Source organism: Danio aesculapii, chromosome 6, assembly GCF_903798145.1.
Source record: "Danio aesculapii chromosome 6, fDanAes4.1, whole genome shotgun sequence".
Taxonomy (NCBI): Eukaryota; Metazoa; Chordata; class Actinopteri; order Cypriniformes; family Danionidae; genus Danio; species Danio aesculapii.
The window spans coordinates 32,749,120-32,768,397 of NC_079440.1; the positions used below are offsets into that span (position 1 = coordinate 32,749,120).

General features: G+C 35.4%; 1 protein-coding gene across 4 annotated transcripts in view; it reads left to right on the top strand.

Annotated features, from left to right (window-relative positions):
- Window positions 1-1,431: 1,431 nt before the first annotated feature.
- The window catches only part of wwc3 (WWC family member 3), a 100,817-nt gene continuing 82,970 nt past the window's right edge, over window positions 1,432-19,278 (top strand). For all 4 annotated transcript variants that reach the window (XM_056460013.1, XM_056460015.1, XM_056460014.1 and 1 more), the window contains exon 1: window positions 1,432-1,839. In XM_056460013.1, the coding sequence (XP_056315988.1) occupies window positions 1,694-1,839 (146 nt within the window). In that variant the 5' untranslated portion in view covers window positions 1,432-1,693. The remainder of the gene's footprint in view (window positions 1,840-19,278) is intronic.

Genomic DNA, 19,278 nt, shown 5'->3' on the forward strand with positions numbered 1-19,278 from the left:
GTGTAAATTCAGTAGAATGGTTTAAGGGTATGCAAAGAGTAGAGGTAAATTCAACAATATAATTATAGTTGTAACAACAGAAATTAATTACACATGAAATTAATAATTAGGCTACATTGTATCTATTGATTCATTTAAATGTTATGTTGGGGATGCTGCTAGTTAAATGATGCCTTATGATTACTTTAATTGAATTTATTAATTGATTTTAATGAATACTTTAATTGTTGGATTGCTTGTTCACAATACACGTGTGAAATAAAATACACCAGCATCAAACATCCATAACCATTTAAAGGTACATTAATACAGATAAGGGTACATTATAAATCCCAGCAATTGGTGAGGGTTGTTAAAGTTATTTCTGAAAATTATTATAAAGCCCAAAGGCATTTCCAGTGATAAACTTATTTCAATGACCAATCATTTCTATTTCACAACATATTTATTTAGATTTTGATGACCTTTTTAGTTCAGGTTTTTCATTCATTGACAATCAATTTGTGTTGGGACAACATGAAGGAAATATTCATTCATTCATTCATTCATTTAATTTTCGGCTTAGACCCTTTATTAATCAGGGGTCGCCACTGCGGAATGAACCACAAATTTATCCAGCATATATTTTACGCAGTGGGTGCCCTTCCAGCTGCAACCCATCATTGGGAAACATCCATACACACTCTTTAACGAATATTATGAGTGAGAAGAAGACAAAATGTACTACTACTTAATCCTTCAGGAAACAGGCATCTCTAATAAATGAATAAACATTTAATCTGTGACAATTTACAGACATTTCGCAAATGTATATTCGAGATAAGCAGTAAAAGTGTGTCAGTAATCGAATATGGGCCTCAGTGAAGGGTAAATGATGGATAGTCTTCATTCGACAACAAAAAACAGCGATACAATACAACACAAAATACTTTCATTATTAGGGAGATTTTCAGTTGCAAAGAGCTGAAGAAATCGGAGCTATCTGTAGATGGCGCTGTTATACTAAAAATGGACGATGGATCAAAAGATGGTTTTGAGTTTATGGATATATCGTTCAGTTATACGTCATATTTTCTAATACAAAACATTTAGACATTGACCACACATTATATACATATAAAAAGTGAAATTGTGATTAGACTTTAAAGTGTTTTCTTTATATACAGCCCTAATGAATTACATTATTTTAAAAAGATAGAGGTAGATTAAAATAGTTTAACATGAGCACAATATCATAAACATGTCTTTGTTTAATTACATTCATTAACAATTCTTGAAACTCACAAACTGAATCCGCGTAAAAAAATAAACACTTCATCCACTTCCATCAACAAGTATCCCAAAATCATACGAGTTCCCTCACTGGCTTACTTTCACATACGTCAGCGTTTATGGGCGGCTCTTATGCAAATTTGCTTTCCCGAATATGGACAGTGTGGAATGAAAGATGGTAGATAGAGTCAAACATGGAGGACCGACACACAGAGTCATGAGAGCGCCGCAAAACTTTTTGGAAAAGGTGGACGCAGGACTGCCTGTGTCGATTTGACCCGCGTTCGTTTCTTCGTCGTTAAGCTTTCCCTTTCCGAGAGCCGATGGGACTTCAACGTTTGTAATGCTGTAGAAAGTTCCGATATATTTGTTGTTGGAGTAAAGGCAGGGGGTCAGACCCCCCTACCGTCCCAGCAGCGCTATGCCGTGGGTGAGCAGCTGTAAGCGGAGAGAGAGCTCGGAGCTGCCGCTGCCCCCGGGCTGGGAGGAAGCCAGGGACTACGATGGCAGAGTCTTTTACATTGACCACAACACTCGACAGACTTCGTGGATCGACCCTAGAGACAGGTAAAAGCGGCCGGGAGAGCTGCTGCATGCGTTATTGGCTCAACTTTGAGGATTGTTTGGTTGTGGAGGGCGGGGGCTCAGATTGAACTGATGATTAAGAAGCGAGGGAAGTTGCACAGTTAGGAATGGAAGTGTTTTCATTCCACACGCTTGACAACTGTGGAACATGGCTGGATCTTTGTTTCTTTTAATTCCTTAACGGTTGGCTCGCCAATTTGCTGTCACGTGGTGGGCTAATGATGTATTACATTTTCAATGACTGTTCACCTGTGTGGGAAAAAAACCTGGAGTGAAATGAGTGTTTAATTAATCTTTTAATGTAGCGTTTGTAGGAACACTCTCTTTATATTGTTTGGATAGATTCGCAATTAACAGCATCAGCAAAGATGAGACGATTGTTGATGCTTTTTGATGGGGTTAAAGAGTTCCCAGGTGTAATAGCTGACAGGACATGCCAGTCGTGTGTTGTTTGAACTAGCTAGATTTTTAGTGGAAATTTATGCATTTTAATCTTAAGATTAAAATAATATTTTTTTTTTCTTGAACAATTAACTATATAATTAAAAAAATTCTTTATTTTATACTTTTTATATAGCCTAATAGCAATCGTGTCAACCATGTTTAGAATGTAATACGTTTGGTGACAATTTCAAGACGCCTATTTAAGGGTCACAATAAGTTAATGAAGTTGTTATACATTGTAACTTTGACACTTTAAAGCAACTATCTGTAAATGGATAATTAACCCAAAAATGGTAAATTCTGTCATTATGTTCCTCGTCCTCCACTTGTTGCAAACCTGTTTGACTTTTTTTTTTCTTCTGAGCACAAGAGAAGCTATTTTGAAGAAAGCTGAAAACCTGTAACCATTGGCTTCTGATATAGGAAAAACAAATACAACGGAAGTCAATGCTTACAGGTTTCCAGCTTTTTTCAAAATATCTTTTGTGTTCAACAGAACAGAGAAAATCATGAAGGCTTGAAACCACGTGATGATGAGTAAATAGTAATTTTATTTTTTTATTTTTGGGTCAACTGTCCTTCAACTACCTTTAACCACTATCCTTTAGTCTGCTTATTTGTTGACAAAAGAGTAATAAAGTAGACAATAGAGAATAATAATTATGCTGTTTCATTTTATGGCAGTGGATTATTATTTCACCATTATTTTGACATTATTTTCTCAAATATTATTTGAAACATTACATGTACTTGTAATCAGTTTGCTTTCTAATATAAAATGGCTTTTGTACATTTATTTTAATGTAGACACCAAAGTGGCACATCACATCTTTTACACACATTTACACACACTTTGTTTTGTTTATTTCTATGTTTTTTATGTTTAATTAGGTATAGTGCAGTATAAAATAATATATTAAGGCTTTACATGTTTTTAAAAGATGTTTTTGATAAAGTTTTCATTGACTTATGTAAAAAGTACATTAAGGGCACACTGCCTTATAGATTATTCCTACCAGCTTTTTTTAATAAGCTCTCTTCTTTGCTATTCTTTATAGACTTTATTAGGCGTATGAAGGTATTATTGCAATAATTGCTCAAGCTTTTATAATGATAAATTTTATTGTAACAATATTAAAATACACCTTTACTTTACTTTATTTTAACATGTACATAAAAGTAACTTTTTTTAATAAATGTTCAGAGTGTTTGAAACAAACTGAACTGTAAAAGGATTGGAAAACCCAAATGGTAAAACCTACAAAAAGGAATTTTAGAAAACATCAGTCAACACATTTTATATTATACAACAACCTAAATGCTGTAATGTTACAAAGAAAACACAAATGCACTAGTTTACTATAAGTTATTATTTGTATCATTTTGAAGCGCCCGTGATAACAATATCATGTTTGTTGTCACAGTGTATAATTGAATGACTGAATATTGGTACATGTGTAGTCTTTTTGAAGCTCTGACCCAAATTAATAAGTGTAAGTCAATTTAAAATTAGAGAATGGCCAATAATAACCAAATTTCTGTATGATTTGAGAATAATTCCATTGGTCTAATCAGGGTTAGTGACAAATTATTTGTGCTATTGACCTAAGCTAGGTGTATGATATTTGATTACACCTAGATCTCCTATTATAAATATTGCAAAATTCATCTGTTGTTGACTATAACAAAAATCAGCTTTTCATCCAGTGTGACCCACATAATTTCCCCCTTGAGCCTTTTTGACTAGATAGCATCATTAGCAAACAACAAAAATCTTACATCGCGTTCTTTTTTTTCATCTTATTTTTGTTCATTTATTTGTCACATCATAAAATTGTGCAGTGGCATCTTGTCGGTACATTTGAGCATTTCTGATTTTAGAATATCAATAAAAACTGCTTTCAATGTTTCATGAAATCAAAAAATGCCGTATTTTAATTGAGTTATTAAAAGCTTATATTTTCCCCCTTTATTATTATTATTATTATTTTTTCTAAAGTGACCGCATAATGTAAACAGTGTACAAATGAAAGAGAGAATTGAACTGTAGTTCCAAGAGTTCCATGTGCAAATATGTATGGAATGCTAGTTGGGCCGCTGGGAAAGCAGTGTGTGGATGTGCTTTGTGAGGTCTGTATTTTTCACCAGCAGAGAAACCAGCCTTTCAGTCCGACTCATTTAAACATGAGTTCACTTGAAGCCTTGTGTAAATTAAATAGAATGGACTTGCTGCCTTGAGGGTATTTAACACGGTTTCATCGTAATTTGTATGGTCACTTGGGTCAGAAAAATGAGCAAAGGGATCACCAAGTCAGATCAGTTCTTTCATTGTGTGACTCTCAGTGGATTGTGTCATCAGCCAGAGAACAGATCAAATTGGTTAAGTTTTTAACACTAATGTTTATGTAATTTTATAATGCTTATAACAAGGCTCATGCTGTATTTTGAGTTCAGATATCAAAACATCTTGTTTAGTGAATCACTTTTGTTAAAGTCATTAAAATCACACTGCTGTCAGTCACAAACACAATTACATCCCACACAAATTGCAGGTCTTTCACTTTTGCATTCATTGCCAATGTTTTATGTTCAGTACATTTCATTTTCACTTAAAAGTCCTCCTTCCACTTTTCTCTCTCTATATTTCACGAGAAGAAGCTTGAAATTAATCTAGATAAGAAAAACCTGATCTGCTTGAAGGCTCCTCTCGAAAGTCACATGACCTGCTTTTTTTAACATGAGTCTGATTGGAGTTTCTGAAATCTCATTTTTTTGAGTGCTAAGGAGTTATTCAGCAGATGTTGAGGTGAACTTGTGAGGACAACACTTCGAACTGGGGCGCTCATGTGGGTGACATGAGTTAAAGTCGGTCTCATGACATTCCCTTGCTTATCCTCTCTCTCTTCTCATTGTTTTCTGTCGAACAAATATAAATGGTGAAATAGCTGGAAATAATACAAGAAAGGTAATGAAACTTAAGTTACTAATGCGTTATATTGCGTCTGATTGTGCCATTTTTTTGGGATTGCGTGTAATTAAATAAATTGGTATACTATCAATAACTATTTGTTTAAAGTTAGTAAGCCCTTAACCGTAAAGTAACACTACATTTATTGGGAAATAGGCTTATTTTACAAGTCCCCTAGAGTAAAGCAGTTCAGTTTTACTATTTTTGAACCCATTCAGGTGATCTCTGGGTCTGGCGGGAACACTTTTATCTTAGCTTAGCTTAGCATATGTCATTGAATCAGATTAGACAATGAAATTAAACTGATATTATGCAGCACCTGAAAATTGTTCCTAACTACATTTAGACATTTACATTTAGTCATTTAGCAGACGCTTTTATCCAAAGCGACTTACAAATGAGGACAAGGAAGCAATTTACACAACTATAAGAGCAGCAGTGAACAAGCGCTATAGACAAGTTTCAGGCGTGTAAAAGTCTAAGAAGCAAAACATTAGTAGAAATTTTTTTTTTTTTTTTTTTTTTTTTTTTTTTTTTTTTTTTTTAAGAGAGAGAGAGAGAGAAAGAGGGCTCAGTTAGTGGTATATCCAGAGAGGCAATTGCAGATTAGGAGGAAAAGTGGAGACTAAACAGTTGCGTTTTTAGTCGTTTCTTGAAGACAGCAAGTGACTCGGCTGTTCTGATGTAGTTAGGGAGTTCATTCCACCAACTGGGCAGATTGAATGTGAGAGTTCGGGAAAGTGATTTCTTCGCTCTTTGGGATGGAACAACGAGGCGACGTTCATTCACAGAACGCAAGTTTCTGGAGGGCACATATATCTGCAGAAGTGAGAGCAGATACGAAGGAGCAAAGCCAGAGGTCGCTTTGTAAGCAAACATCAGAGCTTTGAATTTGATGCGGGCAGCAACTGGAAGCCAGTGCAAACGGGTGAGTAGCGGAGTGACATGTGCTCTTTTGGGTTCATCAAAGACCACTCGTGCTGCTGCGTTCTGAAGCAGCTGAAGAGGTTTGATAGAACTAGCTGGAAGCCCGGCTAGCAGAGAGTTGCAATAGTCCAGTTTGGAGAGGACAAGAGCTTGAACAATGAGTTGAGCTGTATGTTCAGATAGGAAGGGTCGGACCTTTCTGATGTTGTAGAGTGCGAATCTGCAAGATCGGGCAGTTCTAGAAATGTGGTCAGAGAAGTTCAGTTGGTCATCAATCGTAACTCCAAGGCTTTTTACCATTTTGGATGCAGTGATGGTTGCTCCATCCATCTGGATTGAAAAGTTATGGTGAAGAGTCGGGTTGGCAGAAACTTCAAGCATTTCCGTTTTCATGAGGTTAAGCTGGAGATGATGATCTTTCATCCAGAGTGAAATGTCTGACAGGCAGGCTGAAATGCGAGCTGGAACCGAGGGATCATCAGGGTGGAAAGAGAGGTATAGCTGGGTGTCATCAGCATAGCAGTGGTAGGAAAATCCATGTTTCTGGATGACTGTTCCTAAAGATGCCGTGTAGATAGAGAAGAGAAGTGGTCCAAGAACAGAGCCCTGAGGTACCCCAGTGTTTAGATGCTGTAGGTTGGACACCTCTCCCCTCCACGACACCCTGAATGACCTGTCCGAGAGGTAGGAACTGAACCATTGAATAACAGTGCCTGTGACGCCCAGTGACTCAAGCGTAGATAGCAGGATCTGGTGGTTTACAGTGTCAAAAGCAGCTGATAAATCCAGCAAGATGAGGACAGATGATTTAGAGTCTGCTTTAGCCAGTCTGAGGTCCTCCACGACCGAGAGCAGGGCAGTCTCAGTTGAGTGGCCTTTCTAACTAGGTAGCAGTGGTGTGTCCTTGATTATTACGCCCGAATGAGTGTATAGTTTCTAGCCATATCATTCATTCATTTTCTTTTCTGCTTAGTCCTTTTATACATTTGAGTCGCCACAGCGGAAGGAACCGCCAACTTATCCGTCATATGTTTTACGCAGTGTATACCTTTCCAGCCACAACCCATCACTGGGAAACATCCATTCATTCACACACTTGTACACTACGGATCATTTAGCTTTCACCTATCCCGATGTTTTTAGACTTGTGAGGGAAACCGAAGCACCCGGAGGAAACCCACACAAACACAGGGAGAACATGCAAACTCCACACAGAAATTGACCCAGCCGATAACAAAATTATCAATATGGTTATTTGATTTTTTTGGAGCAAGATGCTAATGGTCTAATGCGATTCAATGATTTATGCTAACATGGTTAGCTAAAGTGCTCCTGCCAGACCTTGAGGCTGAATGGATTTAAAAATGCAAGAACTAAAGAACTTTAAGAACTTATTTTCAAAAAAGTGGAGTGTCCCTTTAAAATTAAGTAAATTTACTATCTACATAATTCTAAAAATTGAGTAAACTTGGTTCCAAGTTACAATGGCTTTACTCAAGTTATTTTTTTAATTAAAATAATATTTACAGTTACAAAAGTATTTAACTAAAATTAATTTTACTGTCTGATTACTGGCTTGTCACTTTTGAGCTTTATTGTTTATTGTATATTTATCGAGATTGACTTGTTCTCTCAGAACAGGTTAGCTTAGTCTGGGGTCAGTCTTGACATGCACTTTATTTTGTCAAATATTTAGTTGTGTTATGTATTTAGTTGTCTCATCGTAATGCTTTGTTGACAGTGATTTTTTTTGTTGTTGTTGACATGCAAATGTATTTGAGTTAATGAACATTCATTGAATTATTTTGGGTTAATTTACTCAGAAACAAAAAGAGACACTTTCTGGAAGAGATACTGAGGCATACTTCTTATCAGATCTTCCTCAGGCTTTAGCGAAGTATAATTGTTGCTTGGTATTTTTAAGGGCAAACAAGGCCATAGAGAAAGGCCACTGAAAGTCTTATCTATTATTTTCAAACTTTCAGCTTTGATTGAACCTATTGCTTGAGTTAATGGATATATATCACTGGTCATCGAATTTCATAGAAAGTCAGGGAATTATTATAATTTTTTTGTCCAAGTCATGGAATATCAGAAATTTTGTTAGTCATTTAAAAATACCCTACGTTTATCAACATTTCATATTATTGTAACCAAAATTTTGACCGCAATTTTTTTCAATTTCTGACAATATTTTAACAATTCTTGTGCTGCTTTGCTGTAAAAATATACACAAATTTACACATCTTAGTTCTTCGTTGTTTTGAACCATTGGTCTTTGTTCTGTGTATGTGTCGGCTAACATCTGGGGCCCGTTTCAGAAAGAAGGTTAAGTGAAAACTCAGAGTGTTTTAATCCTGAAATGAGAGAAACTCTGGGTTTTCCATTTCAAAATGGCAGGTTTGTTTAACTCGAGAAAGCAGGGTAAGTCAAGCCTGTTTCTGAAAGAGAGGTAACTTTAACTCAGAGTCAGTTACCGTGGTAACTTACTCTGTGAACCTAACCTGGTCAGGAGCAGGTTTTATTCTCTAAACTCTGAGCTTCTGTCGGTGTTCTCCCCTTTTTTAAAGACGAAGCTGTATTTCTCACCTTAGCCTTACGTTTCCACCCATCTATTTTAATGCTCATTTTGGAGATGCGCATAAAAAATGATTGATGGAAACGTCATGATGCAAATAACCTTTAGAAAATACACATAAAAAACATGCGCATAACTGAGTAGGATAAACTTTTATTCGATAGAAAACATGCGTCTAAACTGTGATGGAAACACTTTTACTGAACAAATTACTGTATGTGCATTAAAAAAAGGTTTGTTATGAGAGATCATATGATGATGAAAATATGTGTGAATGGACAAACCAGCAGGCTGAGCACACTGTAAAACATCTTAAATGTTGTTTTGGTCATTCATTCTAAAACGCCTTAACCGTTTCAGTATTAATGTTATTATATTATTAATGACTTCCAGAGCGTCTGTTCTTCGCGTGGCTTCAAACGCCACCACGCGTTCATTGTGTGTCAGCATTGTCTTTTGAGGTGTTATTAAATAAAGAAAAGATTGACAGCTTCTTCTACCGCAGTAAATTCTGTTTTACTATTTGGCACGTTTAATCAGGAAGTGACGATTTTGTTCTCTTTGACTCGTTGGATGGAAACGCTGCTTTATTCGCACATCTTTTATGCGATATTCCAGTTTTGCACGTAAATTTAATTAATATATTTAGATGAAAACATGGCTATTACCTACATTTCAGAACAAAGTCACGTACGAGAATGGCTTGTCCTTTTTTAATGAATAATTAGCTTAAATTCACTGACCTTCGACAGAGACATGTACTGTAACTATTAATGGGATTATTATTCTTTCTAAAAACTATTGTTCTGCTTACATTCATAAATGTCACTTGATCATTAAAAAAGGCAGACACACACAAGTGCACTTTTAAATCTATTAAAACATGTATAAAAGTGGGAACGTGTAGAAAATGTATAAACGTCACACATAACATTACTTATTTTATTATACTTAAATATTTAAATACTTTAAATGTAAAATTGCGCATTAACTTGAGCAGCTGTTTTTCCACGCTAACTGTTTCACTGATGCAGTGGTGTTGCTTTTTAAAATATATGGTCATATTTGTTATAACTTGTCTTTGCATGAGCACATCAAGTTCATGGAGAAAGAAATGCTGATCTCTTATTTAAGATGTTGCCATAGTCACTCGTTATATCTTCGCTCCATTGATAATGCCTTTTTAAAGTTAAGCGGTGTGCGTGCCTAACTCTGAGTTGGTCTACTCAAAGTTGATTGACCTAAATCAGATCTGCTATTCTGAAACCGAAAACTCTGAGTTTTTAATCTCTCTGTAAATCAACTCGGAGTTCAGGTTTTAACTCTGAGTTGGTTGAACCTCCTTACTGAAACAGGCCCCTGGTTTCATCTGGACCGAACAGCTGCGGGTGAACACTCCAAACAGAAAGCAGCTGACTGAAACCAGAGTTTGCGTTGTGTGAAGTAATGTGTGTTTCCACACCTGTGGATGGCAGTAGTCTGTTTTTTCATTAACAACTGGAAACTGGAACTTTCGAAGCACAAGTGAAAGGTGCAAACAAAGCAGCGTTTAGTGCCATTATCACTGTAATTGTGAATCGCCACAGAGGGATTCGCTTCTGCAAATATGTCTGATAATCTAATAATCCATATCGTTTGCAAATATTTAAGAAATGTAGTATTACAGCTGGCCTCTTTGTGTTCCTTTTTGACTTGAATTGCTCACTTACTACTACACACTCGTGCTCTCATTCATGGCCGAATATCCAGTCAGGGTTAAGAGCCCGATGCTGATTCTATACACTAAATTGAGTGAAAGAGCTCAGACAAGAACTGGAACTAGCCTGATGGACAAAGCCCAAATGCTGACCTTCCCTATATTTTGTGCCATTTGCTTCATTCTGTGTTAAGTTAAACAGTTGCAGAAACATTGAAATTTAGCTTTTTAATAATTACATTTCTTTACATTATTTTGATATTGAATATTTTTGACAGTATACAGTTGAAGTCTGAATTATTAACCCCCCTGAATTATTAGAACCGTTTATTTTTTCCCCCAATTTCGGTTTAATAGAGAGAAGATTTTTCCACCACATTTCTAAACATAATAGTTTTAATAACTCATTTCTAATAACTCATTTATTTTATCTTTGCCATGATGACAGTACATAATATTTGACTACATATTTTTCAAGACACTTCTATACAGCTTAAAGTGACATTTAAAGGCTTAACTAGGTCAATTAGGTTAACTAGGCAGGTTAGGGTAATTAGGCAAGTTATTGTATAATGATGATTTGTTCTGTAGACTATCGAAATAATATAAAGCTTAAAGGGGCTAATAATTTTGACCTTAAAAAAATTTTAAACTGCTTTTATTCTAGACGAAATAAAACAAATAAGACTTTCTCCAGAAGAAAAAAATATTATTATACTGTGAGAATTTCCTTGCTCTGTTAAACATAATTTGGGAAATATTTAAAAAACAAGAAAAATTTTAAAGGGGGGCTAATAATTCTGACTTCAACTGTACCTAAAAACTGAATATTAATGAAAATATAAATACAGAGATCCCATCTCTCCCGTAAATTTCAGAAGTGCTCTGCATATTTATATTGGCTTTCTGGCTCCTGCAAATATGACATCCTAGAAATTTAAAGGGAGAAGGAAACTTAAACACTGAAAACTGAACTACGTTGTTTCAATTTACCATGATCTTCTATGTGAAGCTGCTTTGACACCATCTTAATTGTAAAAGCGCTATACAAATAAAGGTGAATTGAATTGAAAAGCTTTTTTCTTTATTTGTTTTCTGTGATTTACATGAAAAGTTGTTTTAGCTGGTGTACATGCATTTTAAATGTGTTCGCATTCACCACTTGTGTAAGCATTTATTCACTCTTCATCATTATTCAGATATTGCCATTACCTCCTTGTAATGAGTTTTTGCAGGGTTTAATTTAATCATTTAGCAGATGCTTTAACTCGAAGCAACATATAAATGAGGACAATTGCAGCAATCAGAGAAGCAAAAGAACCGGAGCAGTTTAATAAAGTTCAGATTAAGTTTACAGTAAACACAAAATGAGGTAGATAAGGTTTTGTTTTGTGTTAAGAAATCAAATCCATATGTATATTCACCATTCAATTATTAAAGTCAATATAATGGCCATTACATCTCCGTTTTGTATTTATTTGAATACTTTTATGGCCCAGAGTCCATTGTGGTCATATTTGCTACACTTAAAACATTGCTCATGTTATCATTATTTATTTTTTTTTTTCCGTCGTGTATTGGTCATAAAATGCTTTTGTGTGCGCGTACATCTCAATTTTTATACATCTCAATCCAAGCTTGCCTTGGTAATTTAAGAGCTGGTAATGAAGGTCTGAGCCATTAATGTGCAGTTTTAAAAAGAGAAAGTTAGAAATTAAAGGTGTGAATTACTTGAGTCTGTACATCGCCGTTTTGGCAGCAGCATCTCTGCTAATAGTGAAACTGTAAGTTTAACCGTTTCAAAAACAGCTCCATTACCGCCTCACCACTGAGAAATGGCATGTATCAGTAGCTATTCTTGTGTTTGTGCGTGTACTGTATGTTAATGTGGGAATATGAAAGTATATTTTTATGGGGATTTGTTGGGGAATATCAAGGAAATTATTTTAGTTTTTTATATACTTATTTGCTGTAGATTTTTTTATTATTATTATTATTATTATTATTATTATTATTAATTTATTTTTTTTGTTTTGTTTTTAATATTTATTTAGTGTCTTTGCAGCCTGATCTCACGAGAAAACGTAAGTATTTTACGTTTTGGCAGTTTAGTGGCTAATTCGTACGAATTCGTACGAGTTCAGTCGTACGAAATTGTACGATTTTAAAAAGTAGGCGTGGCACCTAACCCCACCCCTAAACCCAACCGTCATTGGGGGATGAGCAAATCGTACTAAATCGTACGAATTAGATCGTACGAATTCATACGAATTACCAACTAAATCAAAAAGTTACGAATTGCCGTGAGATTGTGTTGGTCTTTGTGGGATTTGGTTTTTTTACAGTTGTCGGTAATGTATAGAACTTTAAAATAATCAAAATCATTCATCGTAGTGATATAAAATTGTTACAGCAAGAAGGTCTGCCTGGAACTACACCCTTTTATTTTATTAGTTTTTGTTCAATATTATGTCTAAATGAGAGATTAGAGTAAATGATAGTAAAAATACAAATATTTACAGCAAATGTAATGCACCAGTACAGTCTGCCAGTTTGCCAAACATTTTGATGAAAAACTCTAAGCCTAACATGCTAAAAAGCACACTCCTGCCTTTCCTTAATAAAATGTATCCTGTTTAACTGCAAAATCTATCCCAACTCCACATTCCACATATTCAAGCAGATATACTTTAGCTGTTTGTTTTACTGAAAGTAATTCCATGCCATAATTCATCACCCAATTAGAATTCTTGAGCATGCACAGTACAAGATGACTATTAATTAGTTAAACTCTTCAAAAGAAGTCGAGTTAATCATGGGGATAAGCACTGTCTTGTTTGAGCATCAACTGCTCGCCAATAAACATGAGTTTTGGGGTTTTCAGGCACGGTGACGGCTTGTAGTGAAAATTGGAAACAGTGTGTGAATCCACTGCACAGTCACCTGGGAAACCACTGGAGCTCCTCTGTGAAATGGGGCCTTCTTCCAGCACCTGCCCTTCACTTCTGAACCACATCTGATCATTTAATTCTTTTGTTTTTATATCCAGCACAGTGCGGCAGATTCAGAGCAGACTCCTTCGTTTAGGAGTTATCTGAAGAGTTCAGATGCGAAAACCTTTTCAGATGCGAGAACGTTTTCTGAAATTGTCTTCTAAAATGAGCATTTTTTTCAGTCTCGTATGATTATGTTCAGTTTTTTATGTTTATGTTCTCTTATGATTATGTTCAGGCCTAGAAAATTGTCATGTAGGCCTACTATATCCCAAATTTCTGAAGCCATTTTATTGTTTAATGTGAAGCACAGATGTATTTTCAAGTGGTTAAATTCATGTTCAGTGCTTTCCACCGCTGAGCCTGTCAATCAATCATTCATTCACAATTCAAAATGCATGTCGCGTTCATTAATGACAACACGAAACACTTTCTCCAAGACTATTTATTCCTGTTAATATAAGTAATCAGTGAAGAAATGCATTTAGCTTTGCATTAAATTGGTTCATTTTGACCTGCAACAAGGAGTTCATTGCTGTTCCTAGATCAGATCAGCAGATCGTATCGGTTGAATCGGATCTGTATCCGTCGATACTCAGAACTTTGGTATCGGGATCAGATTGCTTCCAAAAAAATGGTATCAGTCCAAGCCTATACTGAACCTACAACACTTCTCCTTTTTAGAAGAAAATTTTAGGTGGCACTTAGAGGCTTTTGCATTTAAACCCTTCAATTCTGTTTAATTTAAGTTTTGGTTGGGTGAGACTTCTATTGGAAAAAAAAAGGAAAATCTTCCGATAATATTTCTTTTTTGTCATGGCTTGCAAATGTGTTCCATTGTTTGATAAACTTATTTGCTATTGCTTTATTTTATTTTTTAATACATTTATCCAGTGTCTTTGGATTTGGTTCTTTTGTTGTCATCTGTGTAGACCTTTGCAATAATACCTAAAATCATTCAGCTCAGTGATATGGAATTATAATGTGAAGAAGATCTGCCTGAAAGCTAGAACTATTACATGGAACCTTTTTTAACTTTACATGGAATACTTTTTAATTATTGATTTTGTACAATATAACGGTTAGTGGTTACATAGCAATATACAGTTGAAGTCAGAATTATTATCCCCCCTTTTGAATATTGTTTTTCTTTTTTAAATATTTCCCAAATGATGTTTACCAGAGCAAGGACATTTTCACAGTATGTCTGATAATATTTTTTCTTCTGGAGAAAGTCTTATTTGCTTTATTTTGGCTAGAATAAAAGCAGTTTTAACTTTTTAAAACCATTTTAAGGACAAAATTATTAGCCCCTTTAAACTATAAATATTTTTTCGGTAGTCTTCAGAACAAACCATCATTATACAATGACTTGCCTAATTACCCTAACCTGCCTAGTTAACCTAATTAACCTAGTTAAGCCTTTAAATGTCACTTTAAGCTGTATAGAAGTGTCTTGAAAATATCTAGTCAAATATTATTTACTGTCATCATGACAAAGATAAAATAAATCAGTTATTAGTAATGAGTTATTAAAACTATTATGATTAGAAATGTGTTGAAGAAATCTTCTCTCTATTAAACAGAAATTAGCGGAAAAAATAAAATAAACGGGGCTAATAATTCATGGAGCTAATAATTCTGACTTCAACTGTATATGGGATATATACATTATACAAACATTATGAGATATATAAATGAATATAAACATTAACAAACCATGATGTCTAAAAAAAATTAATTCTTTGCATCTTTGTGTTGTTGCATTTGCTGGTACGACTTCATTTAGGAGGTATCTGTTAAATTTCTTTCATTCTTAGTTGGGTGTAACTTTCATCGAAAAAAAGAGCAAAAATTATTCTGTGGTATTCCTTTTCTGTCATGGCTTGAAAATCTGTCACATGACTGCAATTCGAGCAGCAAACTCATATTGCTGAATGTGCAGGAACGAAGTCTTCTGAGAATTCTTGCATCTTTAATCTTGATAACATAAAAGGCCTTTTTTACTGTATTTTCGTATTGTCTTCAGTAGTTTAGTTTACATGAGGGGCTTTGCGGCAGGAAGGGTGCTTCACTTCACCAAGACAATAGTCGGGTAAACAGCAAATATCGCCTGCGTCCGTTTGCTGTAAAGACTGTCCCCTGCTCGATTTCCTAAAGGCGACTCCCTAAGGGTCCGCTCGCCGTCGTCCACTCACTCCAGCGTATAGGTTTTCTGTGGGGAGGCTTTTATGACTGTGGAATGAGTGCAATGTCAGGCATGCTTACACTAATGCCTGAGGGACTCTGCCCGTGATCGGCCCCAGACAAAGCTGCCCAATGGAGGCAGCAGTTCCCACGTGTCTTCCCTCCTTCCATCCCCAGGCCCCAGCGGCTCTCCTTTTATTCTTTACAGGCCGTGTTATGCAATGGCTGCAGCCAGGCCTGCCGCTTGGCAAAGGGAAGCCTTTATACGTGGTCACAAAGCACACCAAATTCAATTATTCTGGAAAGTGGAAGCCGTGTTGCCAGCGCCAAAAGGTTATTCACATGAGCGCAAACCCCTCAGTGCTGTTTTGCTTTGCTTGGTGTTTTCATTATGTCAGTTAAGGGAGGACACGTGTTTTTTTTTGTTGTTGTTGTTTTTTTGTGTAAAAAATGGGTTGGTGAACATGGCACACTTAGGGAGTGTGTTGGTTTGGATGGTTTCTTTACTGAATTGACAACATGAGTAAACTCATTCACAAACTGTTTTCGTCTTGAGCACTAGATTAGTCCTTGTAAAGTCATTGGTGTATTGTAGGAGCTTGGAATGTAAACGGTTAAAATTTTACAGTGATATTGGGATTGTTGTATTTGGGATGACCCTACAACTTAAACCAAGAAATCTATTTCCTGTATGTTTTTATTATTAAGTTATGGGATATTATAGAAAATAATTTTGAGCGCTCTGAGTGCTGTCGAGAGCATTCTATGATTGGTCATTGTCCTCACCTGCTCAACAGAAATGGCTGCGATTGGCTCTAAATCTGTCAGTACTGTTCACCGATGAGTGACGCAGATAGAACAGCTGCGTGTACAGTCTATATGCGCATAATGCATGGTTATCACAGGTAATTCGTAATAGACGGGGTGGAGAAAACTCGCACTACAGACACGCTTGTGTCTGGATCCACAAGTATCGCTTTAACAGCCGAGAGGAGAGGAAAAGTAACCTCGCAAACATGCCAGTGGGTCAAATGTCCAAAGTGAGAGACATGCAGAAATGGAGTTTTACCAGCTTTTATTTTCCCCTAGGAGTTAAATAGCGGCTCGTGTAATGTACTTTCTTCAGTGTCAGTAAAAGGCTTGTTCAGCAAACTCACAAGCAGTGAACTGTGCAAAATTATCTGCTTTTTAAGTAGTTGGATCGTTTTATTTTCTCGCCTCCTTCGCCATAGTATTCTACCGTGCTATAACGCATAGGAAATAAATGATGTCAGTACGTAATAACCGGTTATGAGTATTAGTGAACCGATATCGAATTGTCCGTGCATCTGGGTGCGTCAAAGAAACAATTAATTTTGACACCCCTACTTTGAGTGTATTACAGTAAATTCCCTAATTTACATTACTTATTTACTTGTTGTTTTGGAATGGATGTGCGAATGGTGCTTTTCAGGGGAAAAAATATGCGCTCTCCTTGTCTGTGTAAACACTGTGTCAAGTCATTGTGTTAATTTTATGGATATTTACTGGTATTATAGTGTGAAAGGGACTGCTATTGAAAGAAAATTCTCAATATATATCTTGATTGTTATTATTTTTCTTATTAATGTTGCACACCCCTTGTGAGAAAGCCCAAGAACTCTAAACGTGTTGTAACTTATTTATTGTTATTTTCTGACCATTGACCATTGCATAGCTCCATGTATTTTGTGCTTGGAACAATGCACTTCTAGCTTACAATTCTTCTCTTACTAACCTAATTTATATAGTTCATATGACATATGTGACATTGTAGAAATGGACCAGGGATCATGTAGGACCCTACTGATGACCACATCTCTTTTAGATCAAAATGCATCAAATTAGATTCAGCACTTAACTGATTATTAATGGACTTAAGGTTAACGGCCTAATTAAATTGAGGATAATTTGTGATCATTTCAAAACAGACGATCAAACAAACAGTAAATAAGCTCCAGACCCCATGTGTTCTCAAAAGTATGTGACCCAAGACGCTGAAACAGTCCAACTCTTTGAAAAGACTCATAGTTTATCCCTTCTAGCCTTGTTTTTCTTTGTAACAAATTAGATACAATAATCCACTGTAATGCATGTTATTTGGGAGCCTCTTTTTGGCCTTTGCCGATGAAGGGTGTTGAGCTGTGAGTGGGAGTTTGGCTGTCACTCTGCTTACTCGTGTGTCAGCATTGTAGCTTTTAGTCAAGGGTGCACGTCCTGTTTTTTATACCATATTTTTAGGACATTTTGCTAGTATCAGATTCATTACAGTAAAGTATTGGCACATTATTGGTAATTATATGACTTGATTTCATCACTGAATAGTGGTGACTTTTAAAACAGCTCAAAATTGAACAGATATGTGTGACAGCACGAAATCCGTGTGAAATTGACTGTGCAAAGAACTAATAGACTTTGCTGCTAAAAGCTTAAAACCCAAATCTATTAGAGCCAGACCTCAGCCTCATTTTAAAGTGTGCCAGGTGCACTCGGTCACACACAGGTTATGCCGATCATGTCTGGAATGCTAGCTTAGCAGGATGTACCAAACTCGTCTGGGCCGTTTATTGAGGAATTTTAACGCATGGCTGTCTGAAGAAATCCATGAAGCACCAAACAATTGTATTCGCCTCACTATAGCCTAAATTTATATCACAGGGCCATATTTACCCTTAAGGACCTTTTTAGAGAAATTATTCGATTAGCATTTCTGACTAGTGTTTACTTCAGTATATGTAATGTTAAATCAATATCAGATGTGTCTGGTAATTTTATCAGTTCTGGTCATTTTAACTGTCCTCTAAACTAGTCACTAAGCCAATACAACTTGGGCTTCCTTAGCTTGTATGAATAGTAGAATTCCTTTAGTGTTAAATAGAACCCTTTTATATGGTTCGCTAAAGAATGTGATTTGAAAGTACTATATCTTCTGTAATATTGGTATGTTAATGTATATTATAAATTAAAAAAAATATATATTTTAATTATTAATGTTTTACACCTCTATCTGCTTGTTCTTACATATTTTTACATTAAAATATGTATATTGTGTCAATTAAATAAATGAGTAAATGGCTATGGACAGTGAACATTAGGGCTGCACGATCTTGGAAGAATCTGATGTTTTTCATCTATCTATCTATCTATCTATCTATCTATCTATCTATCTATCTATCTATCTATCTATCTATCTATCTATCTATCTATCTATCTATCTATCTATCTATCTATCTATCTATCTATCTATCTATCTATCTATCTATCTATCTATCTATCTATCTATCTATCTATCTATCTATCTATCTATCTATCTATCTATCTATCTATCTATCTATCTATCTATCTATCTATCTATCTATCTATCTATCTATCTATCTATCTATCTATCTATCTACTATCTATCTATCTATCTATCTATCCTATCTATCTATCTATCTATCTATCTACTATCTATCTATCTATCTATCTATCTCTATCTATCTATCTATCTATCTATCTATCTATCTATCTATCTATCTAGTCTATCTATCTATCTATCTATCTCTATCTATCTATCTATCTATCTATCTATCTATCTATCTATCTCTTTATATCTATCTATCTATCTCTT